The 24,379-nt window shown below is 41.7% G+C and overlaps 1 protein-coding gene across 2 annotated transcripts in view; it reads right to left on the bottom strand.

The window, feature by feature from the left end:
- The window catches only part of CCDC88C (coiled-coil domain containing 88C), a 105,348-nt gene that overhangs the window by 14,197 nt on the left and 66,772 nt on the right, over positions 1-24,379 (bottom strand). For both annotated transcript variants that reach the window (XM_060272263.1, XM_060272269.1), the window contains exons 13-25: positions 23,389-23,570; positions 21,509-21,646; positions 18,820-19,890; positions 17,459-17,586; positions 16,062-16,203; positions 15,103-15,291; positions 13,548-13,709; positions 11,828-12,105; positions 9,907-10,050; positions 7,736-7,922; positions 6,618-6,763; positions 4,037-4,126; positions 2,388-2,626 (exon numbers count right to left, since the gene is read on the bottom strand). In XM_060272263.1, the coding sequence (XP_060128246.1) occupies positions 2,388-2,626; positions 4,037-4,126; positions 6,618-6,763; positions 7,736-7,922; positions 9,907-10,050; positions 11,828-12,105; positions 13,548-13,709; positions 15,103-15,291; positions 16,062-16,203; positions 17,459-17,586; positions 18,820-19,890; positions 21,509-21,646; positions 23,389-23,570 (3,096 nt within the window). The remainder of the gene's footprint in view (positions 1-2,387; positions 2,627-4,036; positions 4,127-6,617; positions 6,764-7,735; positions 7,923-9,906; positions 10,051-11,827; positions 12,106-13,547; positions 13,710-15,102; positions 15,292-16,061; positions 16,204-17,458; positions 17,587-18,819; positions 19,891-21,508; positions 21,647-23,388; positions 23,571-24,379) is intronic.

Genomic DNA, 24,379 nt, shown 5'->3' with positions numbered 1-24,379 from the left:
AGGCCTAACTTCCTCTGGATTAAGTCCCGGCTAGTTAATATCATGCACCTTCCATCTCTCCCAATGTGTCACATGGGTGGCACACACAGTTTCTTTAGAAAATATTTGAACAGCATAAAGAAAAGTTGTCAAAAGTTTTCATAAGAATTTCATTGAATGCTCATGTTTTCTTCCTGCTCTTTAATAAATGCCAGCCTTTTCCAATAATACTGAAAATTGCTTTTACCTCTAAGTCAATTATTATTAGTTGCATTTTAGTGTAACATACTCTACTTTCTTACTGACAAACAGCTGGTTATAAAATGAAAAGTATCAACCAACACCATGTGTCGCTTGAAATCACTACCAACCCTTCCCACTTTTCTTACTCTGTCTCTGTGCGACCATTTATTTCCTAATTACTCCCTCTGCTGTTAAGAGATGGACCACACCTTCAGAGTGTATCAAATGTCATAGTAAATTACACTATATGGTGGAACCTTTATATATTCTTTATATATTTTGGACAGCATGAACTGAAAAATCCCCATCCATTAATTTTGAAACAGTACTTGATAGATCTCACGCAATCAACTCAGAAAACATGTTGAGATGCCGTTAAAAAACCCAGACATCTGTAAGAATCTGATAAATTCAGAGAACTATTATGTCTAATAGGACATGTGACAGTAATACTATTAGTATTCAGTAATCCAAAATAAATTTATTTACTATAAACCATCTTTCAGTCATAATGCCTCTCAAAGCAGTTTAAAATAAGAACAAAACTGAAGATGAAGTAAATAATAATAATCATCATCATCATCATCATCTAAAAACCACTAGACAAGAAGTCTAATGTAACGGCAGCAATGGCAGGACAACCAAACCACAGCATCAGAATTAGCAAAACCTTCAAACAGAAGCAGCAGCAAAAGAAAAACTTTGCTCCATCTACATGCTGATAGCTCAGTAAAAACGTTTAATGTTTCACACTGCCCTCCCCAGAAAACAGACTGTGCCTGATGAACCTCCAAATAGTAGGGAGGGTTTTTTGTTTTTTTGTTTTTAAGGTCCCCAAACTAAAAACTCTGCTCCTTATTGAACAGGAGTAGGGAACCAGTGGCTCTTCAGACATGTTTGGACTCCAGCTCCATAACTATAGCCATCATGGCCAATGGTCAGGGGTGATGGGAGTTCCGTATCTGCATTGTTGAGGCTCCACAACTCACAGTAGTCAGGGCTTCAATGGCAGAGCTTAATACGCTGGAAAATGGTTTATCAGCCGTATACTGACCCCTGTTGCAACTTCTAAGTTTGATAAGCAATGGCTGCAACCTCAATGTAACATGTGCTTAAAAAGCAAATCAACATTCAGTCCCAAGAAAAAACTGTTTAGCAACCCTGTATAAATAAGTACAAACTCATTTTCAGAGGTAGCTCCAGAGTGGTGAACTGGGACATCGCTGCAACAGCAAAACCAACCTCACTTTGTATGGAGCACCCAAGAACACCACGCAGCACAGCATAATTCTCAATCTGTGCTTGCAGTTAAAGGAGCCCACTTCCCAAAGAATGGGACTCTGCATACTTCTCCCTGCTTCTGCTGGTTGTGTATTGTGTGTGTGTGTGTGTGTGTGTGTGTGTGTGTGTGTGTGTGTGTGTTGGGGCAGGGAATAAAGAGCCCCCCCAATCCCTCTAGGTTCTCTCACCAGCCATTAACCCCAATCTCCTCTTCCCTTCATGCGACTCTTGACTGCCCACCTTCTTTTCAGTAAGCATAGGCTCAAGATTATGCTTGTTAGCTCTGCTTTGCCAGTGTGCTCAGCAAAAAGTAAGAGGGAGCTAGATGTTCTGTAGATTCTTGCCTCCAACTGGGAACCCTGTACCAATGAACTTCCTAATCACACATACAGGCTTTATGCACCTACAGAGATCCAGGTATACTCACGCTTTTTGAAACCTTCCACTGAATGTACAGAGATAGTGGTCAGTAGGTGCGACCCCACTGGGGAATCCCATGTTGACTGAATGTGTGAATGGAAAGCGACAACATGTTCAAACTTACCTTCTGAGCACAACACCCACTCCCCTATCATGTTGTCTATGAAACAGGTGAGAGATCATCACCTCTGTGGAACCAGAAGGTATCACTATTCTCTCGATTTCTACCATCTCCACAAGGTGGTCTCCTTGTCTACCCTTCCTCATGAAAGTGCATTTAAAATAGCCCACTAAAAACAGATATGCTTCACTGTAATTTCCCACTTCATTTCAGTGGCATTCAGAAATGCTCAGCCGTGGCTGAATTGCACCCTTTATTTTTATTTTTTTCTTAGCTAGCTAACCTTGCCAGCACCAACAGACCAGCAGTTGATTAACTATCCATTAAGTGCAACACCACCTACCTTTCCCCACAGGTCCATTATTCTGCTCTCTGCCTTCCACTGAGCCAGACTCTGCGGAGGTGTTCTCCAGATTCTCCTGCTGCTTGGGCAGCTGAGAAGGTGATGGTGACCCGGCTGTGTCTGTGCTTTCTGAGTGCCACGGAGGGCTCTCTACTGAGGATTTCAACCGTTCTCTTGTAGCTTCTTTCTTTGGCTTCATGAGTTTAACCAAGGCTCTAGCTCCTATCCAGTGGTTTTTCCTGTTATTGAGGGAAGAAGCAGCAATCATTTTGTTTCATGTTTTTAGCACAGGAAGATGACATTCCCCAACTCAATAAAAGTTGGGCTGCATTTTGCCAGAGGATTTAAAAACCAAACACTGGGCAAAGACCCTGCATGGAGTTTTCACATAATAATAATATAATAATAATAATTATAATAATAATTATAATAATAATAATTTATTATTTATACCCCACCCATCTGGCTGGGTTTCCGCAGCCACTCTGTGGGGCTTCCAACAAAGTATTAAAATACAATGGTCTGTAAAACATTAAAAGCTTCCTTAAACATGAACAAACATCCCGTGCTTTCCCCCACCCCCTCTTATGAGGACATTTTCCGATTCCATTCATTAAAAACCCTTCTGGGAGAAAGATGGGGACTTAACACTGTACCTGCTCACTGCTGAGATACATACAGACACCAGCGCCCTTATCTATGAGCCTTACATAGCAGGCGTGGTGAACCTTCATTCCACAGGCTGAATGTGGCTCTCTCGGCCTCTCTATCTCGCCCTTGGGACCCACCCCAGGTCACTACCCTCCACTGGCACCTTCCTCAAGTGCTTTTGCCTGTCTGTTGCATGTGCTAGAACTGCGCATCTTGCTGGCCTGAATGGAGGGTGGAGAAAAGTGGTCTGTGTGGTGTCCATAGCTGCCAAGTCTCCCGTATTCCCTGGGAAATCCCCGTTTTTCCAGCTGTTCCTAGCTGAAAAAACGGATTTTTTTGTTTCCCCCCGGTTTATTCTGGCGAGGTGGCCATTTTGGAACTGGGCGGAGCATGCTCAGAAGTGACTTTTGATGCTGCTCTGCCCAGTTCCAAAATGGCTGCAGTGTGACTTCTGGCGCGGCGGCCATTTTGGAACTGGGCAAAGCAGCATCAAAAGTCACTTCTGAGCATGCTCCGCCCAGTTCCAAAATGGCGGCAGCGCTACTACCGGCTCAGTCCCTTATTTCTCCAACAGCAACTTGGCAGGTATGGTGGTGTCTAAAGATCTTTGGCTTTTGCGTGGCAAATGTAGCTTACTGTAGAAAGTAAGAGTTGCATCTGTAGCTTCACTCACTTTTGCTTCTGGCCCTAGTCATCAGTGGCATGCAGCCTCGGGCTGAAAAACACCCCCACCCTTGCCTTATCAACAATGACTATCTGTGGCATCCACACATGATGAAACCTGCAAGGTGTGACCAACCCCCCAACCCCAATATCTTCCCTAAGAGGAAATGCCCATGCCTCAATAAATAGCATTTCTAGACTGCAAGAACTGTCAGTAAGTGGCCGCCTTTCCAAACACAAAGGGGTGATATACAAGTTGCCCTCGCACACTTAAGGGGCATCTTTCTGCCTAGGACAGGACTGCCTGTGTGCCATTTAAGCTTGAGAAAACTTACTTTTTTGGAGCTGGATCATAAAACTTATACTGATCCATTATTTTCTCCTCCAGCTTTTCTTTGTGTCTCCTTAATGCATTCAGTTTATCACTGTTGAAAAACCAAAGCGGCAGGGAAAACAACAACACATTAGCACTTAGAGGGTTCTACTTGCTAGGAATTGAGTAGAATAAATAATTCAACTCTCACAAAGCCCGTGTCCCCGAGGGCAGGATTTTGAGCGATGAAAAGCCCTTCTGAGAAAGTACCTATCACACAGAAGTAATTAGCTTCATGATTAAGCACGTCAGCAGTCTAGTTGGTAGAGCAACCACCACCAAAAAACTGAGGCACAAAAAACCAACAAGGAGGATTTTAAAATGCTTGCAGTCCTTGGGGGAAAAAAGTGCTGGTTTTGTTTTGTTTTTGGAATGTGTGAGCTAAACTATCTAGGTAGATTAAGTCAAAATCAGTTCAATACAATCATAACAAGTTCATGGCAGGATTTAATGACCACACAATATGTCTGGGCCTCTAGACAATGTAGTTAGATGCCTGGATAGTAGAGGGCTGTTACCATGTCTGCTAAAAGTTTAGGGATCAGCCAGTACCACGTGAAATAGAACCTCACACCTTCATACCTGCAGCTTGTCCCAACAAATTTTACATAACTTACCAGTTACAGGTAGGTAGCCGTGTTGGTCTGAGTCGAAACAAAATAAAAAAAATCCTTCAGTAGCACCTTAAAGACCAACTACGGTAAGTTTTAATTTTGGTATGAGCTTTCGTGTGCATGCACACTTCGTCAGATACACTGAAACAGAAGCCACCAGACCCTTATGTATATTAGGAGGGTGGGGGGTGATCGGAATGGGTGATGGGCTGATAGGAGTGGTAAACCTGCTGATGACTGTTAACGACTGTTAATGACTGCAATTGGTCTTGCGGGGGGGGGAAGCAAGGGGTGAGGTGCTAAGGAAAGCTTGATCATGTATAATGAGATAAGAATCCTATGTCTTTGTTCATTCCAGGTGGCTCCATGGTTTTAAGCTTGCTAATGAGTTGCAATTCAGCAACTTCTCTTTCCAGTCTGTTTCTGAAATTTTTCTGTAATAAAACAGCTGCTTTGAGATCTGGTATAGAATGTCCTGGGAGATTGAAGTGTTCTCCTACTGGTTTCTCTGTCTTGTGATTCCTGATGTCAGATTTATGTCCATTTATCCTTTGGCATAGGGTTTGGCCTGTTTGTCCAATATAGAGAGCTGAAGGGCACTGTTGGCATTTGATGGCATACACAATGTTAGAAGATGAGCAATTAAATAGTCCTGAGATTGTATGTTGGATGTTGTTGGGGCCAGTAATGATGTTGTCCGGGTGTATGTGGCAGCAAAGTTGGCATCTGGGTTTATTGCAGGCTCTGGTACCAGTGTCCATGTTAAGTCTGGTGGTTGTATTATTGTGGGTGAGGAGTTGTTTAAGATTGGGTGGCTGTCTGTAGGCAATGAAAGGTCTTCCTCCCAGAGCTTGAGAAAGAGAGCTGTCATTGTCCAGGAGAGGTTGTAACTTACCAGGTGCATCATTCAATCTGTCATATATCAGGTAAGCACATTTGGCACTTTAAAAAACCCAAAAACTACCTTTATGTATGCATCAACCTGTTATATACACTACAAGTGCACGAAACAAGACTGCTGCTCCAGCTGTTGCCTGCTATGACTCATTCAAGAGTACCTGGGGATACCCTCCAAAAGTTTGTTTCAGGTGCACTTAAAAGCTTGCGTGCACCAGGCAAGTCTCAGGACTTGACCCCCCCCCCCCCCCCCGTGTCTTGTTGCAAATTGCTTTTGCAACTTTCCAAAGTTTCAGGCACAGGTTGAGACAAAGCCTGGGAGGCTGCTCTTCATGGTCCAGGGGAAATCTGAATTATACATAGAGGCTAATACAAGACAGCACATCATGAGGATTATCTGTGATAATTGGCGACATCACTAGTTAAGTATTTATATCTTGCACTTCTTAAACCAATTACTTGGCATCAGTGTGTCCTGCATAGTTGCGCTATATATTGAGAAATAATAATGATAAATTGCAGCATTCCTCCCAAAGAAACCCAGGATGGCAAAATATCCCCTTTTAAAAAACAATTAATGTTGTTGTTTAGTCGTGTCCGACTCTTCGTGACCCCCATGGACCAGAGCACGCCAGGCACTCCTGTCTTCCACTGCCTCCCGCAGTTTGGTCAGACTCATGTTGGTAGCTTCGAGAAGGGCTTTGCACACTGATACCAACACCTCGAACTGGGTGTGGTAACTCACCCTGCAGTCAATACAGTGCTTTTAGGAAATAACTCTCTGCAGCTTGCATCTACTTTCACACCCTAGCATCAGGTAGCTCAAGTGCAGGAGCAGGAATCTATGCAATACTTAAGCTGCGTAAAATGATCACCCAGTTGCTCAGAAGCTTTTTAAATTGACTTTTGGCTGTGCTAATGTGGCCCCCAAGGGACACAGATATGCCCTTGGATGTCTCCACGCATCCTTACCGCCACACTTCCATAACAGTCTCACTGACAACATGATAAATAAGGGGAGGGGAGTCTTACATGTATTGCTTCTGTTCTTCATGATACTGCTCTTTGCTCTCCATGTTCTGCTCCAACAGCATTTGGTTCTGTTGACTCAGCATCTGGATCTGACTCAGGAGATGATGGTTCTCTTCTTCCAAGTTTCCTTTTAGACGAGCCAGAAGCTATTCAGCAGAAACATCACAGGTGAAGTTCCTCTACCTGCACATGCCTATTCACCATTAATAAAAACGGCACCGAGTCAAGGGTCCTTTGTACCCTAAAGCTCACCAACTACTTTGGCCATTAGGTAACCCAAGTGCCAAACCACTGCCACCAGTGCTAAAATGCATGTGCATAAGTATGTCTCACTCAAATAAATTACTGGCCGTTTGCTGCATTTATATTGTGGTGGCCTATTGCTTTCATTGCAATCATTCGTTGATTTTAACTGGAAGTGAAAGGAGGCATGGCAGGCTGCATGACCCAGCTTGGATGATGCTGAAACCCTAACAATTGCTTTGGTGGGGGAAGCTTTCAAGTTAAAAAAACACACAAGTACCGTAACAGTTATGAGACAGGAAAAGATGAAGGCATGGAAGAGGTTAGCTCCCCAACTCCATCCTGTTCTCGAGTCCACCCACCTCACTTTTTAAGGATTTGGCAGCAACGAAACCTAACATCAGGGTTTCTCCTTCAAATTACTGGCATTTAAGTGCAAGTCAACGCCACTACATTTTGCTCTCTTCGGCTGCATTCTCACATGACATGGAAAATGATTTACCACAAACACGCTGATAACTCTCACTTCATTTCTCCTTGCTAGCAACAATCCATCTTCCTGGGCTTGGCAGTATGGCTGAACCAGGGATTGTTGTTTGCTTCACTCCAAACAAAGGACAATCCAAAGCCAAGGTTTGTTCTTGGCTTACCAATTGCTTGGAGTGAAAGAAGCCATAACTCCCAGATTGGACATTAACGTCACGCCAAGGATTGTGGTTTGTTGCTCCTGTCTGCACCGTAGAGGAGCAGTGAAGTGGGAGTGATTCGCCATGGCTTACGGTCCTCTGTGAATGAAGCAGCATCTATTTATGGACTGGCGAAGTCTTCCTGATCCCACAATAACCACCTGTATTTCATTGGTCCATAGATCTCACCTCACAGTGGTTGTCCAATTTAGTAAAGGAAATGTCCATGGTCTGGTACTGCTCCTTCAGCTCCTCATAGCTCGCTTGACAGCGGTTCAGCTCTCGCTGGGAGCTATTTAAGGAGATTTTCAGTTCCTTGGTGTGGACGTGAAGCCCCTCGTAGTCTGTTTTGAGCTTGCTGTGCAAGAAATTAGCCCTAAATGGGAAAAGCCAAACATCTCGGTGCTTCACTGTCCAAATCTCCAACAGCAATTTAAACCAGAAATGAACAGTTAAAACCTTGGTCCTGCTGAAGGGTAAGAATACAGTGTTTCTGAATGCTAAACAAAGAGGCAGGTCTATTTCTATTAGCAAATAATTAGTCAAGCATTAGATCTGCTAATAGTAAAATCTGAGAGAGATTACAAATTTCAATGGTACCTCTGTTTTCCAAAAGCAAGGTTTTAATTTAATCCTACTACATTTAAGCACAATTATGCCCTGCCCAAAATAATTACCAGAGCAGCATTTGAGGGTGTGTGTTTTTAATACTGGCATTTTCTAGGCTCATACTCCTGAAAATTTCAGTTGTTCATTCAGTCCTGTGATATATAATATCCTGCACATATCCTGTCCCAAAACTTTTGCCTATGATTAGGGAAGGGGGATATTTCTGGGTGAAAAAAATATACAACATAGACACAGAAAGATGTTAGCATTGTCATCCATGTTAAAATGACAATGGTATACTGTAATAGAAGGCCTATCAAAACATTCCATACCTAAACTATATGCAGTGTACTTGCAAACACTATGTTTTTTACATAGGTAAAAGGTAAAAAAGTAAAGTAACCCTGGATGATTAAGTCCAGTCAAAAGTAACTATGGGGTGCAGTGCTCATCTCGCTTCAAGCTGAGGGAGTCAGCATTTGTCCACAGACAGCTTTTCCGGGTCATGTGGCCAGCATGACTAAACTGCTTCTGGCGCAGGGGAACACTATGATGGAAACCAGAGCGCACGGAAACGCTGTTTGCCTTCCCGCCTCAACGGTACCTATTTATCTACTTGCACTAGTGTGCTTTCAAACTGCTACCGTAGGCTGGCAGAAGCTAGGACAGAGCCACAGGAGCTCACCACCGTTGTGCGGATTCAGCAATCCGATCGGCAAGCCCAAGAGGCTCAGTGGTTTAGACCACAGCGCCACCCGCATTCCTTCACCTTTTACATAGAACTGAGAGGAGAGAGACTTTCTGTAGGCAATGGCTTTTCCACCTTGCCCCACCCTCCAGCCCCGGAAGCCTTTCCCAGACCATGACTTTGAGAGCAGCAGAGGCAGCTGGGAAGAGAGTAGCTCAGGGATAGTTTTTAAAATTAGTTTTATGGGTTGCGTGTCCTTGTTTTTCAATTTGATACTTTTGCAAGGTCTTTGTATGTTTTGTGGTATTTTATGCATTTTTCTTGGTTATACCCTGTTTCTCATATTTTAAGACATACCCATAAAATAAGCCATAGCAGGATTTTTAAGCATTCAAGGAATATAAGCCACACCCTGAAAATAAGACATAGTGATAGGCGCAGCAGCAATGCCAGCCGCGGCAGGAGGAGGAAGAAAAATAAATATAAGACGGTGTCTTATTTTTGGAGAAACACGGTAGATTGGTAATTCTTTATTGTAGCTGATGGGTGTGGACTGTTTAATTTTTAGTTGTTGATGTTTGATTTTGCTGTTTACTGTTGGGTTCTAGTGGATTGTTGATTATTGCTTTATTTGATGTAGGTTGTTTATTTTGAAGTTATTGTGACTTTTTATATAGAATCTGATTGTTACTATTAATGTTTGATGTTCTATTGTTATTTTTATGCGTGTTGGAAGCTACCCAGAGTAGCTAGGGCAACCCAGCCAGATGGGCGGAGTATAAATAAAATTATTACCGTTGTTGTTGTTTTCAATGAGGTGGGCTCAATCACTTGGGCAGAAGTTTGTATACACCCCCAGCAATGAAATGGGATAAACCATGCCATCCCAAAGCAGGGGAAGCTAAGGTGCTGTCCTCCAATGTTAATGAATTCCAACCTGTTGGGAGGGCCATGGGCTGAATGTAGCCCTCTAGGCAGCCCTATCTGGCCAATATTATCTGGAATGTACCACGTTGCCCAGTAACATATAAAAGGGGCTGGCATAATTTCTGAAGATATGTACCTTTCCAGCTCTTCTCTCAGTTTCTGGTTCTCCGCGGTCACTATTGCACTTGCTCTCTTTTCCTGCTGCAGAACATCTTTTTCTGTTTTTAAAACCATTTCCAGCTCCTCCAGTTTGGATTTGTGTTGTATCAAGCCGTTATATCTGCAGGAAAGAAATAAAAGAATGGCTGCTATTTTGTCTTAATGCTTCTCATGATTAAAACATGATTCAGTAAATCGAAATTTATTTTCTCTGTGTCAACAGATTCTGATGGTCTGCTGTAAATTTATGTATTTGCGTAAGCCACAATGCAACCAAGTTAGGAACTTCTCTTGCATCCTCTGTGATTCGGATTGATAAGACCTGAAAGTTCTTATCTGTGGCTGGATAACATCCTTTTTTTGTTTGTTTATTCCATGTACTTAAACCATAAACATTGTAATTTATATATTTGTATACACACACACACAAACATCTGATCAGGGTGGATAAAAATCAATGATTTTTTTAAAAAAATCAAAAAAATCTGATTTTTTTTATTTAAATCAGATTTTTTTTATTTAAATCGATTTTTTTTATTTAAATCGATTTTTTTAAAATAAAATGCTTTTTGAGGAAAATATATTACCATCCAAAGGCTATTCCATCATGAAATAAAGATTAGTTTTTTAATTATGTAGAATAAGGTTGTATATGTTTAATTTTTTGGGTAAATAAATTCCATTAATCCATTCACAATGTCATGCTCTTCCAGAGGTTTTTGTAAGATTATTGGGCAGTTTCTCTGCCTACAAGATGATATCACAGATGCTTGGTTTACTTTAGCAGTTCTCAAAACTGAATTTGACTCAACAGAGATCACATGCCTCTTCTTCACAGCAAAAATGTTATAACATGAACAGAGTTGAGAGAAAAGACCTTAATCCTATTGTTCTACAAACCTATGAATACAGAAACAACCCCTTCAGTGCTAAGTTTCAAGAAGTTCAGTGAATAGAACAGAAACAATATTTTTCTGATTGTTTGGAGTGGACAGTATTTAAGTTTTTCATGTGTAGGCTGGGCTGACAGTCTAAATTTCTTAAAATATATATATATTGTTTTTGTTTAGCCAAATTAGTTAACAAGCATGGATGTTTGTTTAAGCAAATAACATATGCTGTAATGTTATTGTTTCAGTTGAATAAATCTATTTAAATTGTTATTATTAAGGTAATGATTATTTTTCTCCTTCCTAAGTACAACAGTAAAGTTGTCCAAATATGAATGATTAACCTATTAAACTGGGGATAAAAAACTAATATGAAAAGTTGTTATTCTAAAAATCTTCATCTACTTGCATATTAAAGTTATACCAGCAAGAATTGGTGGAGTCTCCTTCTTTGGAGGTCTTTAAGCAGAGGCTTGACAGGCATATGTCAAGAATGCTTTGATGGTGTTTCCTGCTTGGCAGGGGGTTGGAATGGATGGCCCTTGTGGTCTCTTCCAACTCTATGATTCTATGATTCTATGAATTAGTCTTTATGTAGAAAACTATGATTTAAATTACTGACTAGTGATTTAAATCGTGATTTAAATCAAATCCACCCTGCATCTGATACAGGAGAAACTACTGGCACAAAAAATATTTCCAACACAAGTAACTTGAGAAGGTTGCCAACTCATCGGGGGGGGGGGGGACAGGCAGATCGGCCTGTTGTGCCTTTAAACAGATGCTTCATCTGCTGAAATCTGCAAGTGATGCTTTTCATTACATGGAAACATCATCTGCTAATATCTGCAGAGCAAACTGCTAAGTAAAGGCTGAGACCAGTTTTTGTGGGTTTTGTCTTTAAAGTTGGCAACCCTTTTTATAACCCCATCCTGCAGTAAATCTCCTAGGGGGGCTTCAGACGTGAATAACCCATTCATTCCAAGGGGCTATGCAAGACCCCCTAACCTTTCTCCAAGATCTTTGTGCTCCAGATCCAAGTTTCTGTGGAGCGCTTTGAGGCAGCTGTGCTGCTTTATCAGCATTTCATATTCTGTCGACTGCCGCTCATGCAGCGAGGCCAGGTGCTCGTGGTCTTGCAGGAGGGACTCGTATTCTGCCTTGAGCTGATCTTTCTGCTTCAACAGATTGTCACATTCGTTCTCCTTGGTCAGCTGCTGGTTTTGGAGTAGAGAGTTTTGGGCCATCAAGGAGGCACTCTGGGAATTTAGGGCTGAGTTCTCCACCTAAAAGTTTCTCAGAGAAACAAGAAAAGTTTCATCAGCACACAGGGGTAAATTATACAAAAGGTGCTCGCATTGCTACACCACTTTGGAACTGAATGCCTGGTAGAGAACCTTTCTCTCATACCCACCTGCTCATATGCGAAGATCTAGCGTGAATGCCCTCTTGAAACAATATGGAGCAACTGAAGAAAGACATTAATGACCCAGGCACCCCCAGACTGTGGAATTTCCTTCCTTTTCAGGTGTGATTTGTGTTGACCTTTCTGAGTTTTCAGTGCCAGTTGAAGACCTACTTATTCACCCAAGCCTGTGGTTGACTTTGTCTTTGCTATGAGTTATTTGATTATGTATGTGTTCTTGCTTGCTTTATTGATTACTGCATACTGATTGCATGGTTTTTATTGCATTTTATCAGTACTGTACCTTGATTTGGCAATCATTGTTAATATTTTATACTTCCGAGCTGGGCTGGGGAAGAAATTAAAGGAGTGGAGTTGGGGGGGGGGCAGGATTCTATCCCTCATGGAACACATCCTAGGGAGGGATTTTGTCTTTCTGGATTGTGTCAAGTCTTGCATGTGTGTGTTCACAAGTCCTTCATTTTCATTTTAAAAAAATCAATAATCAAACTCAAATTTAAATATGTATTTTAACCATAAAATGGATATTTAAAATAAATTTTAATCCCAATGCAAGCCTTTCTAAATGCATCTTGTCCTAATATATGCATTTTTAAAATAAATATTGTTGTTAGATGTGCATGCTATATTGCAACATGCAATATAACATCCATTAACAACAAACTCAGGTGTCCGATGTTTACCTGATGGGAAGGAATGGATTGACCCAACAGCCAACAAGCTCACTTTTAAGCACATTTTGGTTTGTTTGTTTTTTGAGCAGAGAACTATAAGGCACAAAATGATGGGAGATGGAATCCAACAATATTTGGAGTGCATCAGGTTTTCCGCCTGTGCACTAAGTTTTTGAACATTCTTTTCCAAATTACGTTAACAGCACTAAATCAAGAACAAAAGAAAGGGAGAAATCCAACACTGTGCTTTTCCGCTCGTTCCATTAGCACAAACATTTCAGCTTGCTAGAGGGAATGATCCTCCCTCTCCTCCCCCAGTTCTGGGGATTCTCCTGACCACTGCGGAGCCAATTTCGGGGGGTGGGAGGAAAGGGGAGAAAGCCCCGTTGCATAAGCAGAAGTCATTAGCTGAATCATGCCCATAAAAATCAAAACACACCTCAATTTCCCTGAAAATACACCAGTGTATTCATCTCACAACCTTGTAGGAGAGGGTAATCTTTCTTTTCTACCAGACTGACACTCAAAATGATGAGACTGATGATAGAAATTGGCTAATTCCGACCCATTTTAAAATGAGCCACCTAAAATGTTTCTGGCAGAAGTGCGCCATAGTGATTTTCCTGACCTGGAGCTTGGCTGTTTGTGTTTGCATGGAAGTGTTGTGTTCTTGAAGGAAGGCATTTTGCTTCTGTAGTGTCAGGATCTGATTGTTGAAGGAGGTGTTCTGAGTTTCCAAATGTCTTAGCTGCTCCTTCAGAAGCTGCTTCTCTGCATGTAAGGCTGCATTCTGATAAGAGAAAGAGAAATGAAAAGGCAGGAGAAAAAGATTCGGCAGCTACAGTGCCCTTTAAAGTTATAGATCCTAAAGTGGGGCCAATACTGCCTATGTTACAGAAAGAAGCAGGAAATAATGGTTGCCAAGTACCCCGCATGCCAGACTTTCATACAGGTAATGAAGCAGCAATGGTAGTGGACTTTCATCCTTCTTCCCCTAAATCAGTGGTTTCAAGCTGTGCTCAAGAGAGAACTGGGACCCTTAGGAAGCTGATCGGGGCTGTCTTAATGACAAGGTCTATAATGTCAGGACAGTTCCTTGAATTACAGCTTGCCCACCAATGCAGATCATCTCCAATATGCAAACAAAGGAGTGTTGAGTATGTTTTAGCACATTTCCATTCTTCCGTTACAGTGTCAACAGTGTGCACAAGCACCATCAAATGTGCACCAGCAATTTCTGCAAAATGCATGAATGCCTTGGCAGACCATTGAATATGGAAAGGGTTGCCTGTAGGTGGAAGAAGCTTGGAAACCACCAGCCTGAATAACGGGCGTCTGCAAAAGAAAGGAAGGCTTTCTTATTCAGGCACACTCATTGAGCCTTGTATGGGAAAAGGTGTAATACTGTAGAAGACTGACATAAAGTATGAAGGGAAAGCATTCTGAAAATGCATACCAGAGGACGGACCTTCTCAGGGGTAGTGCCTCAGTTATGGCTCTCCAGAGAGATATGGCTGGCACCAAATCTCATGAGTTTTGGGCACCAGCTGAAGACCTACCTTTTTGCTCAGGCATTTGCTGAACATTACTGCCTGTTTGTTATTAATATTTCAGTTTTGGTTACTGAGAGTAACGTGGGATATTTATTTATGATGCTACATTGTACATGTTGTATTTTGATTTTTTTTAAAAAATGTAACCTGCTCTGGGATTGCTATCATAATGAGGAGTAATACATGTTTTAAACAGATTAATAAAATAAGGGACGCTCCAAAACATTATGATTTTCCTACAGAGAGAAGTTCCATATAGGAAAATATGTCAGTGTGGCACATGAGTTTCCAGAGCCACAGGCTTGTGTAACTGACACATGGTTCCCTATCAGCATACATACACAGAAATCAGCCATCAATGGGCTGTACCCAACATTATCTGCCCGCTAGTGCCAGGACTCTTACGCTAACATGGACAGGTGAGTTTTAAAGCTGCTCAATAGAAGAATCCAATGCAGCAGCTGCACTCGCAAAAACTTGTTGCACAACAGATTGAGCAATGCATCGTAAAACAAAGTGTTTTGCTGGAACAAGTATACGACGAAGTGAATTCACCTTAGTGCAACACTGGCTACATTGCACCGCATAGGATGAACATAATAAGCTAACCCAGTAAAGGACAAAACTTACATTCCTTTCCAATTCTATAGCTCTGTCTTTCACTTTCAGAAGCTCCATTGTTGCTTCTTTGTGTCCCTTTTCCCACTTTTCCTTTGTCTGATGACAGAAAACCAAATCTTCATTGGGCTGCTTCAATGAATTCTGCAGAAGGATTCCATCCTCTTGCTTCTGCTTGACACCTTCAAAGTCCCTCCTCATCTGTAATACACGTTGTTTGTAAAATATGCCAATAAATAGAACTGTGAAGTCTACAGGAGTAACTTAGACTAACCTTAAACCCTTTATCAACTGATCAAAAAACAGATTATTACGACCATATATTTCAGTTGAAAACATTCAGCATTCACCACTTTAACCACTACTTTTTCTTGCTTTTTTCTATTAATATTTGTGAGGTTTTTAACCCAGTTACAGGTAGGTAGCCGTGTTGGTCTGAGTCGAAGCAAAATAAAAAAATTCCTTCAGTAGCACCTTAAAGACCAACTAAGTTTTTATTTTGGTATGAGCTTTCGTGTGCATGCACACTTCTTCAGATACACTTGAAACAGAAGAGCCAGACCCTTATGTATATACAGAGGGTGGGTGGGAATGGGTGATGGGCTGATAGGAGTGGTAAACCTGTTGATGGCTGTTAACGACTGCTGATGACCTCAGCCCTTGCTTTTTCCCCGCAGGATGTGTTCCAGTCAGGGCCCCACATGGGTTTTCTATGGAACTACACAAACACACACAGCTGCCATTTGACCCTACATACAGCATGTTTGAAGGCAAAGAGCAGCCAGGGGTGGGGGCACGATAGGCAGTTAACTGGTGTGCATTGGGTACAATTTCACAACCTGGATTGAGTACAAACTCCACAGTTCGCTTTTCTCCAGAATAAAAAGTGGCCCACATGCTTTTCAAATAATCATTTTTTCATAACATGCAGTTTCACCCTTTATATTATGAAGCAAAGTTTTCCCTCTTACAGTGTTCAGTTCATTCTGTAACTGCTGATTCAAGGTGAGAAACTCTTGCAGCTGGGCCTCCAATACAGCAATTTTCTCTTCTTTATCAGATAGCGTTGTCTTTAGGTCACATTCAGTTTTGCTTTCCAGTATCTTATACTTCCTGTGAGACAATGACCATATCAGTAATGAGAAAGGCACAAATTCTGCCATATTGAGGCATTTCAGCCATTCTTCCTGAATATTAGAAAAGAGCCCACAAAACCATTGACTTTCCATCAGTATCCTACTTTCTCATTTGCAGAGATGGGGCTAGAAATTAGAAGAAAAACACCCGGACATGCGCAAAAAGGATGCTGTGTATGGGGACTGGCCTGGGGTGGGGGCTTGTATCCTGGCATCCATGGATGCATGATGCTAGACCAGGAATACAGAACTGGATATGGGCAGTGGGCCAGATCCTTATCTCCCGCATTACAACCCCCAGGGCCAAGTTTGACAGGTAAGTGAAGCTATGCTCCTTTCAAACTCCTGGCGTCACAATGATGTCAAGCTTGAAATCAAACAGTGTAGGCAAAGCCATAGCCCTTTGCAAGTCCTGGTGATCAGCTGATCACTGGGGCTTACAACCCCCTGTGCATCTCTGTTTGCAAGCTCTTCTCAAGTGCTGTGCAAGCTGATAGTTGGGGCTTGTGCAGCCCTTGTACACAGCACTGTGTAAGCCATGGCAATCAGCAAAGCACAGAGAAAACTCCTTTTGGGCCAGTCACAATGGTACTTGATGTGATACGCGATGCTACACATGTAGGGCAGGTGTGCATGACTTGGCCCAAATGGTCTGGTGGGCCACACAAGGAGACCTGGAGGACCTACTTGGGCCCCACACTGGGTTAAAGGTACAGCAGTACCGCCACCTATGGTGAACAGTGCAGTTGTAAGAGCAAAATGAAGGGAAATCCTTGTGCTCATGCCATTCTACTACATTACAGATATTTTTGCAGATGTCATGTACCCACATCTTCCTGAGAATAGTTTAAATAGCAAGCGATATGGAAAGCAGAATCATTACTTGGCAGAACTGCAATATTTAAGTAAATCCCCGATCTCACTGAAACTCAGTGAAGCTAAAACTTCATATTTAATTCACTATGGCTGGCAAGGTGTCCCTGCATCTGTGCAGCTGGCATCTCTGCTGACAGCCTTGTTTTGAAGAGAAAGTCAACCTCACAGCAACTCTAGGACTGACAGGGGACTTTCATCTACCTATATAAGCTTCTTTTTAGATGAAACAAATAGGAGCACCAGGGAAATCCCACAAACTTTTGACTAGAGCACACAGAACCTGGGAAATGTAATGAGGGGAAATTAAGGCAAAATGTGCCAGAAATCCTTCCAAAACAAAAAGGCGATCTTCTCACTTGTCATTGTTGCCGTTATCAGTCTCTAGGAGCAGCTCCTTATTTAATCCAATCTTCTCCAGTTCCTGGTCCAACTTGTCCATCTCACTAGACAATCTCTGGCTCTTCAACTTCTCAAGAACCAAATCCTGCAAATAAGGACCAACTTAATTAGTAGCCTAACAGTGAAAGCAACCACATAATTGCTTTTCTTTACAACAATATTAGATTTTGGAAGCCCACTGGGCCACTTCACAGAATTCTTTTCTTGCACAGTTTTCACTAATGGGAAGAAAATCTATGTCATCTACTGTACAGTAGAATACTTCTCAAGATAAAAATTTGCACTGGATGAAGAGTTGCATTTGGAACACATAGGGCACCTTTGTGATAAACCCCAGTTAAACCAAATAGTCTTTAATTAACCAGTTTCCCAACTATGGATACCAGCTTCAGAAAAAGTTGATATAATTAGGACTCTGAAGTATGATTTGGTATCTTGGCTTGTTCTAAAAATCTGTCAGTTTGGATGAAACAAACAGCTATGGATAACTGAGAACTTCCCAGTTCAATTGTGGGCCATGGTACAAGAGGAATCAAAGAGGTTCTGTGTACAAGCCAAAGGTTCATGTTTAACTTGGCTTAATATTCTAGCAGGTGTTTGAGAAAAGTCACTCTGGAACCAGCCTATTTTAACTGTGACCGGGCATTAATTTGTGAAGAAACCTTTGCTGAGGATTTATGACTTCAATGTTCTGTGTTCTTGAAATCACAACCTGCCTGCAAAATATGACCCTCTCTTCTGTGATTCAGAAATCAGGTCGGCACTAGGCAGTGATTTACTAAAAACTCTACAACATCTAGATTGTGGATCACAGAGGAGAGTGCACATCACCTATAGTGGGGGTGAGGAGAAGGTAGATTGGGATCTGAACTTCCATTAGTTCAAAAATGAACAACAGCAAATGAACTTTGTTCATTTACATTAGGCTGCTGCAATGAAGAACGCTAACCAAAGTAGACACTGGGGGGAAAGGACTATAAGCTCAGCCCAGCTCAGTTGCAGATAACAAGTTTCTAGGGGGTCACGGTGTTCTTTATTTATTTTGTGTTGTCTAATGCCTTTTCTACCTGGCTCTGGTGGGAAGACCTTGGGGTTCTAGTAAAAAAAATTAAAAAGTGGACCAACAAGCCTGAGGTCAACAGAAATGGTAATGAGAATTCATCCCCCTCTCTAGGCCATGACAAGATGTTATGCTCCAAATGGCCACATAGTGTCCCCACAATTCCCTCAGTTGCATTGGATATACATTATATATAAAATGTTCTATATATGCTACATGCTAAAATACACACTTTGGACGAATGTTACATGTGCTCACCTCTCTCAATGTAGCTAGTGTTCTCTTGTCAATGGCAAGTTGCTTTAGGAGATCTTTATTGTCCTTTTCAAATTCTTTCATCTTATGAGACAAGTCTCTGGACCTAGCCAGTTCTCTTTCTAGTGTTCTGTTTTCCTTCTCCATTGCTGCCAGTTCTGCAGTGTTCTCGTCCAAATTAACATCTTTCAGCTCCACCTGCTGCCAAAGTCTTTTTGTCTCCTTCTCCAGTATCTTCTTGTCTTTATCCAGCTGGGACACTTCTTGCTCCAACAGTTTCTTCTCCTTCTCCAACCACTCCAACCGTTTATTTGAGATCTTCAGCTCCTCTACATTTTTCTGGAGGGTTTGGTTCTCAATTTCAGTGCCTTCCAGTTCCTTCTCCAATTGCTGGATTTTCTTGCTGCTGTTCTCTATAATCTGCTGGAGTCTTTGGTTCTCGGCGTTCACACTCTGGTAACTCAGCTCCAGCCTTTCGGATTTCTTGATCAGAATCTTTAACATCTCTACATTTTTCCTAAGCTCCTCTTTCTCTCTTTCCAGCTCTTTATTTTCTGCCTCTATCTGGGCCATTTTTGCACTGGCAAACTTCATTGTCTCTACCATTCTCCTGAGTTCCAGGTTCTCTTCATCTAGCTCCTTGTTGTCCTTTTCTAGGCTTTCTAGCCGGACAGAAACATTGTGCAAGGTGTCTAGGGATTTTTTCAGCTTCCTGTTCTCCACTTCCAAGTTCCCATTTTGTTCCTCAAGAACACCTACTTTCTCCGTAGTGATCTTCATGGCAGCGACTTTCTTTGTGAGCTGCTCGTTCTCCTTCTCTAGTCGATGAAGCTCCTTGTCCATTTCCTCTACTCTTTCCACCTTTTCTTTAACCTGCTCAAAGTCCTTCTGCAGTTGCTTCTTCTCAAACTCCAGCTTGCTGAGCTTGCTACTGGTCTCTGTAACCGTTTCATGGAGTACTTTGTTTTCCACTTCAATGTCTTTCACCCTGGCCTCACTACTGACCTGAGACCTCTGCCTCAGGGACAAAACCACTTGATTGAGATGGTCCGTTTCCTTTTCTAGGTCCTTTATCTACATTCAGAAACAAAACAAGATGGTGTATTAGGCACACACAAAAAGTCCTGCTGCATCCAACCCAAAGCTCAACTAGTCTGGCATTCTGCTCCCCCAGTGGCCAATGTGATGCCTAAGGGAAGTCCACGAGAAGGGCATGAACGTAATGGTACCTTCCCATGCATTCAGTAGCAGAAAGCTGCAAACAAACCCTTGGGAATTCACCTTTCAAGAAACACAACCTGGACCAAACAGGTGAGACATATGATGAAGTTGCATTATTTCAAGAAGTAAAAAAGGTAAAGGGACCCCTGACCACCAGGTCCAGTCGTGACAGACTCTGGGGTTGCGCGCTCATCTTGCATTATTGGCCGAGGGAGCCGGCGTACAGCTTCCAGGTCATGCGGCCAGCATGACAAACCCGCTTCTGGCAAACCAGAGCAGCACATGGAAACGCCATTTACCTTCCCGCTGTAGCGTTTCCTATTAATCTACTTGCATTTTGACGTGCTTTCGAACTGCTAGGTTGGCAGGAGCTGGGACCAAGCAACGGGAGCTCACCCTGTCACAGGGATTCGAACCGCCAACCTTCTGATCAGCAAGCCCTAGGCTCAGTGGTTTAACCCACAGCGCCACCTGGGTCCCTCCTATTTCAAGAAGTACGTGAGTATAAATACTGTGTGCCTGGTTGAATAATCTTTGTGCTGTTTTGTGTCATCTCAACTGCCCCGAGACCTCTGGGTATAGGGCGGTATATAAATTCAATAAATAAATAAGTAAATAAAAATAAATCTCATAGCACTATGGACACACTGTCCTGCTAGCAAGCAGTTAGCACCTCTGTGACGAGTACTGTAGGCCAAGCATTTTTGGTTTGGCTGGCAGTGCTATGAGGTCCCTGGGTGCCAGAGCATGGCAGTGTCAAGACATTCCCAATGTAGGATTGAAGTTGTGGAGGAGATGGCCTGAGATATCTGTTTGGGATATCCCAACCAACCTTGGGGATGCAGAGTGTTTTGGTTTTGTGTGGTAATTTCCACACCACCTTGAACTGAGTTGTGTTTACTCCTTATTCTGCCCAAATATTTACGCTACTCAAACAGACGGTGTGACTAAGCAAGCACAATGGGAGTTGTTTACTTAGGCATACCTAGGATTTTGGTTTTGCCACTTTTCAAGAGAGTTCCTGTGGACTCTTTTGGGAGTCAGGGTAGGAAAAACTAAGTTAGATGGATCAATATAAGATATAAGGCAGTTTTCGTTGTTTCAATGAATTCTTGAAGCTATTCAGAACAACAGCAAATGTGATGCAATTCGTTCAGCATTTTTATAAATTTGATCCATACACAACTGCTTATGCAATTCAATTTTGCTTCTGGCAGTATGATAATTGAGTTACCTCCTCTTGACACTCACTCACTCTAAATTGGCAAGTCAAGGTGATCTAAAGGTGTGGAGACACCCATGTGGACTGCAATGAATAAGTTGAAATGCTTCGTATTTTGATCCTGCGGAGCCCTAATTTCCTGGCAGGAACAGGTTTTGGTGCCTTTTTATATTTGTGGGCCAAGTAGTCTTTCTAAATAACCAACCAGCCAACCAAGCAAACATGCCTCTGGGTTACATCTGCAAGCACCTGTCTCTCTTTGTCAGCTTTCGTGGTCTCCATCATGCCCTGAAGCTCTTCCTTCTCCTTTAGCAGCTCCTCGCTTAAAGCTTCCAAGTCTTGATTACTTTGCTTCTCCCTTTCAATCTGGTTCTGCAGCTTTTCAATCTGCATGGGAGAAAATTGCCACAATATATCATATGCAAGCCCGAACATTGTTCACATGCAAAGACATTATGAGAATGTAAATACTTGCACATTTGTCCATTCAACGGTACTTTTTTCAAAGCAACAAGTTTCGACAAACTGGGTCTCTATCTCTGTATATATAAACAACACAACCTTTTACTTTTGCAAGGTTGCTGAATGCCTCACTTCAGTTTGCAGTAGAACTTCAGTGCTGGAAACTGAGATAGTTTAAACTTTTAAGTGTCTGTCTTGCGCCAAAATAGATGTTTTCATCCCTATCAGGCAAGTTACACCATGTTATATACAGAAACCGGATTATCCAATGGACAATGGACAAAAATACCCATTTTGTGTGCACCAGGATTCTCGGGTCTGCCGTTAATGAAAAATTGCAGCTCTTTGAACTGTACCATGTTCTCAGAAAGGGAAGGGGAGGGTAAACATGTTTTGTTTTGCTTTAAACTCAGACTAATCTTTTGAGCTATTGCTGTCGTGGAATTATAAAAAACTGTAGGTTTGCCCTGATTGAAACAAGCTTCTCAACCCTTTCACAAGCAAAGGAAGAACTTCTTCCTTCTCTCGTGAGAATGGCAGAAATGCATCTTGCTTGTGTTTGAGAGTTTCTATCTCAGTTTTTTTTTTTGGGGGGGGGGGAGGACATTCCTGTCCTCAGTGTAACTGCAAAGGAATTGTAATAATCTGACACTGTATATAGTCTTACATAACAGTCTTCCTGTTATGTAGTTTTTAGGTAACATTTTGAGGGCGTTATGATAATATTTTATTATTTATACCCAGCCCATCTGACTGGGTTTCCCCAGCCACTCTGGGTGTCTCCCATCAGAATTAATGATGATGATGATGATGATGATGATGATAATAATAATAATAAATGATAAAACATCAGACATTAAAAACTTCCCTAAAGAGGGCTGCTTTCAGATGTCTTCTAAAAGTCAGATAGTTGTTTATTTCCTTGCCATCTGATGGGAGGGCATTCCACAGGATGGGTGCCACTACCGAGAAGGCCCTATGCCAGGTTCCCTGTAACCTCACTTCTCACAGGGAGGGAACCACCAGAAGGCCCTCGGAGCTGGACCTCAGTGTCCGGGCTGAATGATGGGGGTGGAGATGCTCCTTCAGGTATACTGGGCCAAGGCTGTTTAGGACTTAAAAGGTCATCACCAACACTTTTAATTGTGCTCAGAAATGTACTGGGAGCCAATGTAGGTCTTTTGTCTTGTTTTGAACATTTCATTCACCATTCTGAAATAAAATATTCCATAATGCAAAAAGAAAAAAAAATCAAGGGGGGAAGGGAAAGGCTTTGGGGAAAAACTGGTTTTTTTTCTGGGTTTCCACATCTCCACACCAGAGCACTATCAAGGATTCATCATCAGCCCCATAACGTCTTAAATACTGTACATCTATCTAGTGGAGAATTTTGTGCTACTCATACGAACATGAATGAAACTCCCTTAAACCAAGTCAAGACTACTAATCCACCTTGTCTGACAATGTCTTCTCTGACTGGCAGCTGCTCTTCAAGGTCCCAGACCAGGATCTTTCCTTGCTCACACTAGCACTGTACTGGGTTTCCTAGCAGGGAAGATGAATAATCTTGCTATGAGAGAATGGATCAATACCAATCCCTTTAAGAACAAAAAAGGAAAAGGTGGCAAACAGCCCCTGGTAAGCTCAATTAATGTTTTGTTGATTACCTTCTGGCCAAGCTGCTGATTCTCATTTTGTAGCTCCACAAATTTAAGGCTACTCTCTTCAGAGGTTACCGATGCATCCCTGAGCTCTTGGATAATATTTTGCAGACTCTGGTTATCCTTTTCGAGCTTCAAGATGCGACTTGATGCACATTCGTTCAGTTCAAAGACAAAAGACTTCCTTGCTGTTGAAATACAACATTCAGAATACAAGACTGTAGCACATTTGTACGCCTGCATCCATATCCAGGATTAACCCCATGTGTTATCACCTGACTTGGATGAATAGTCATCTCTTTAAAAACAAGAGGGGAAAGGAGAAGCAGCTCCTCCTCAAAAGATGAGCTCTATCACTTCTGAGAATTATATGCCTTTTCATTCTAAAACATCATGCAAAATTCTTTCTTCTTTTCATTCATAAAAAACAGTTTTTTAATTGGTTACTATAACCAACTGATCCCCTGAGCACAGAAGATGTAATTTAAATGGAATTGATTTAAAGAAAGATAATTATTCCTCTAATATATTTTGTGAAATAACAATTAACTAAGGAAGTCATGAGCCATTGGGAGGGTGTGCGATTCTTCTGCTGTGAAATTCCCCAACATTTGAGACAAAATGATTGTGGGTGTTATTACTGTGAAATTCCTTTGAGATACCTTATTGGATTGTGATTCATAAATGGGATTTTAAAGGCAAATAATGATTATAAACAGTGAGTCAATAATTCCGCATAAAGATATACATGATCACCAGTATCCTTAATAACAAATCATAGTAAATAGTAATATGTATCTTGCTAGGATTTATTTGTTTTTAAGGATATTGATGACAATGTGTTTGACTTAAAAATATATTAGAGGAATAATATATTTCAACATGCATCATTACATATGCATCAGCCTACTGGATCACTAGCAGCAGAGAAACTAGTGAGAAACTATGGGTATATATAAAAAAGATCCCCCCATTTAATATTATATTTAAAGCATCT

The sequence above is a fragment of the Zootoca vivipara genome, chromosome 1, assembly GCF_963506605.1.
Source record: "Zootoca vivipara chromosome 1, rZooViv1.1, whole genome shotgun sequence".
Classification (NCBI taxonomy): Eukaryota; Metazoa; Chordata; class Lepidosauria; order Squamata; family Lacertidae; genus Zootoca; species Zootoca vivipara.
The sequence above is the reverse complement of the archived record's forward strand: the minus strand, read 5'-3'. Positions and strand labels throughout refer to the sequence as shown.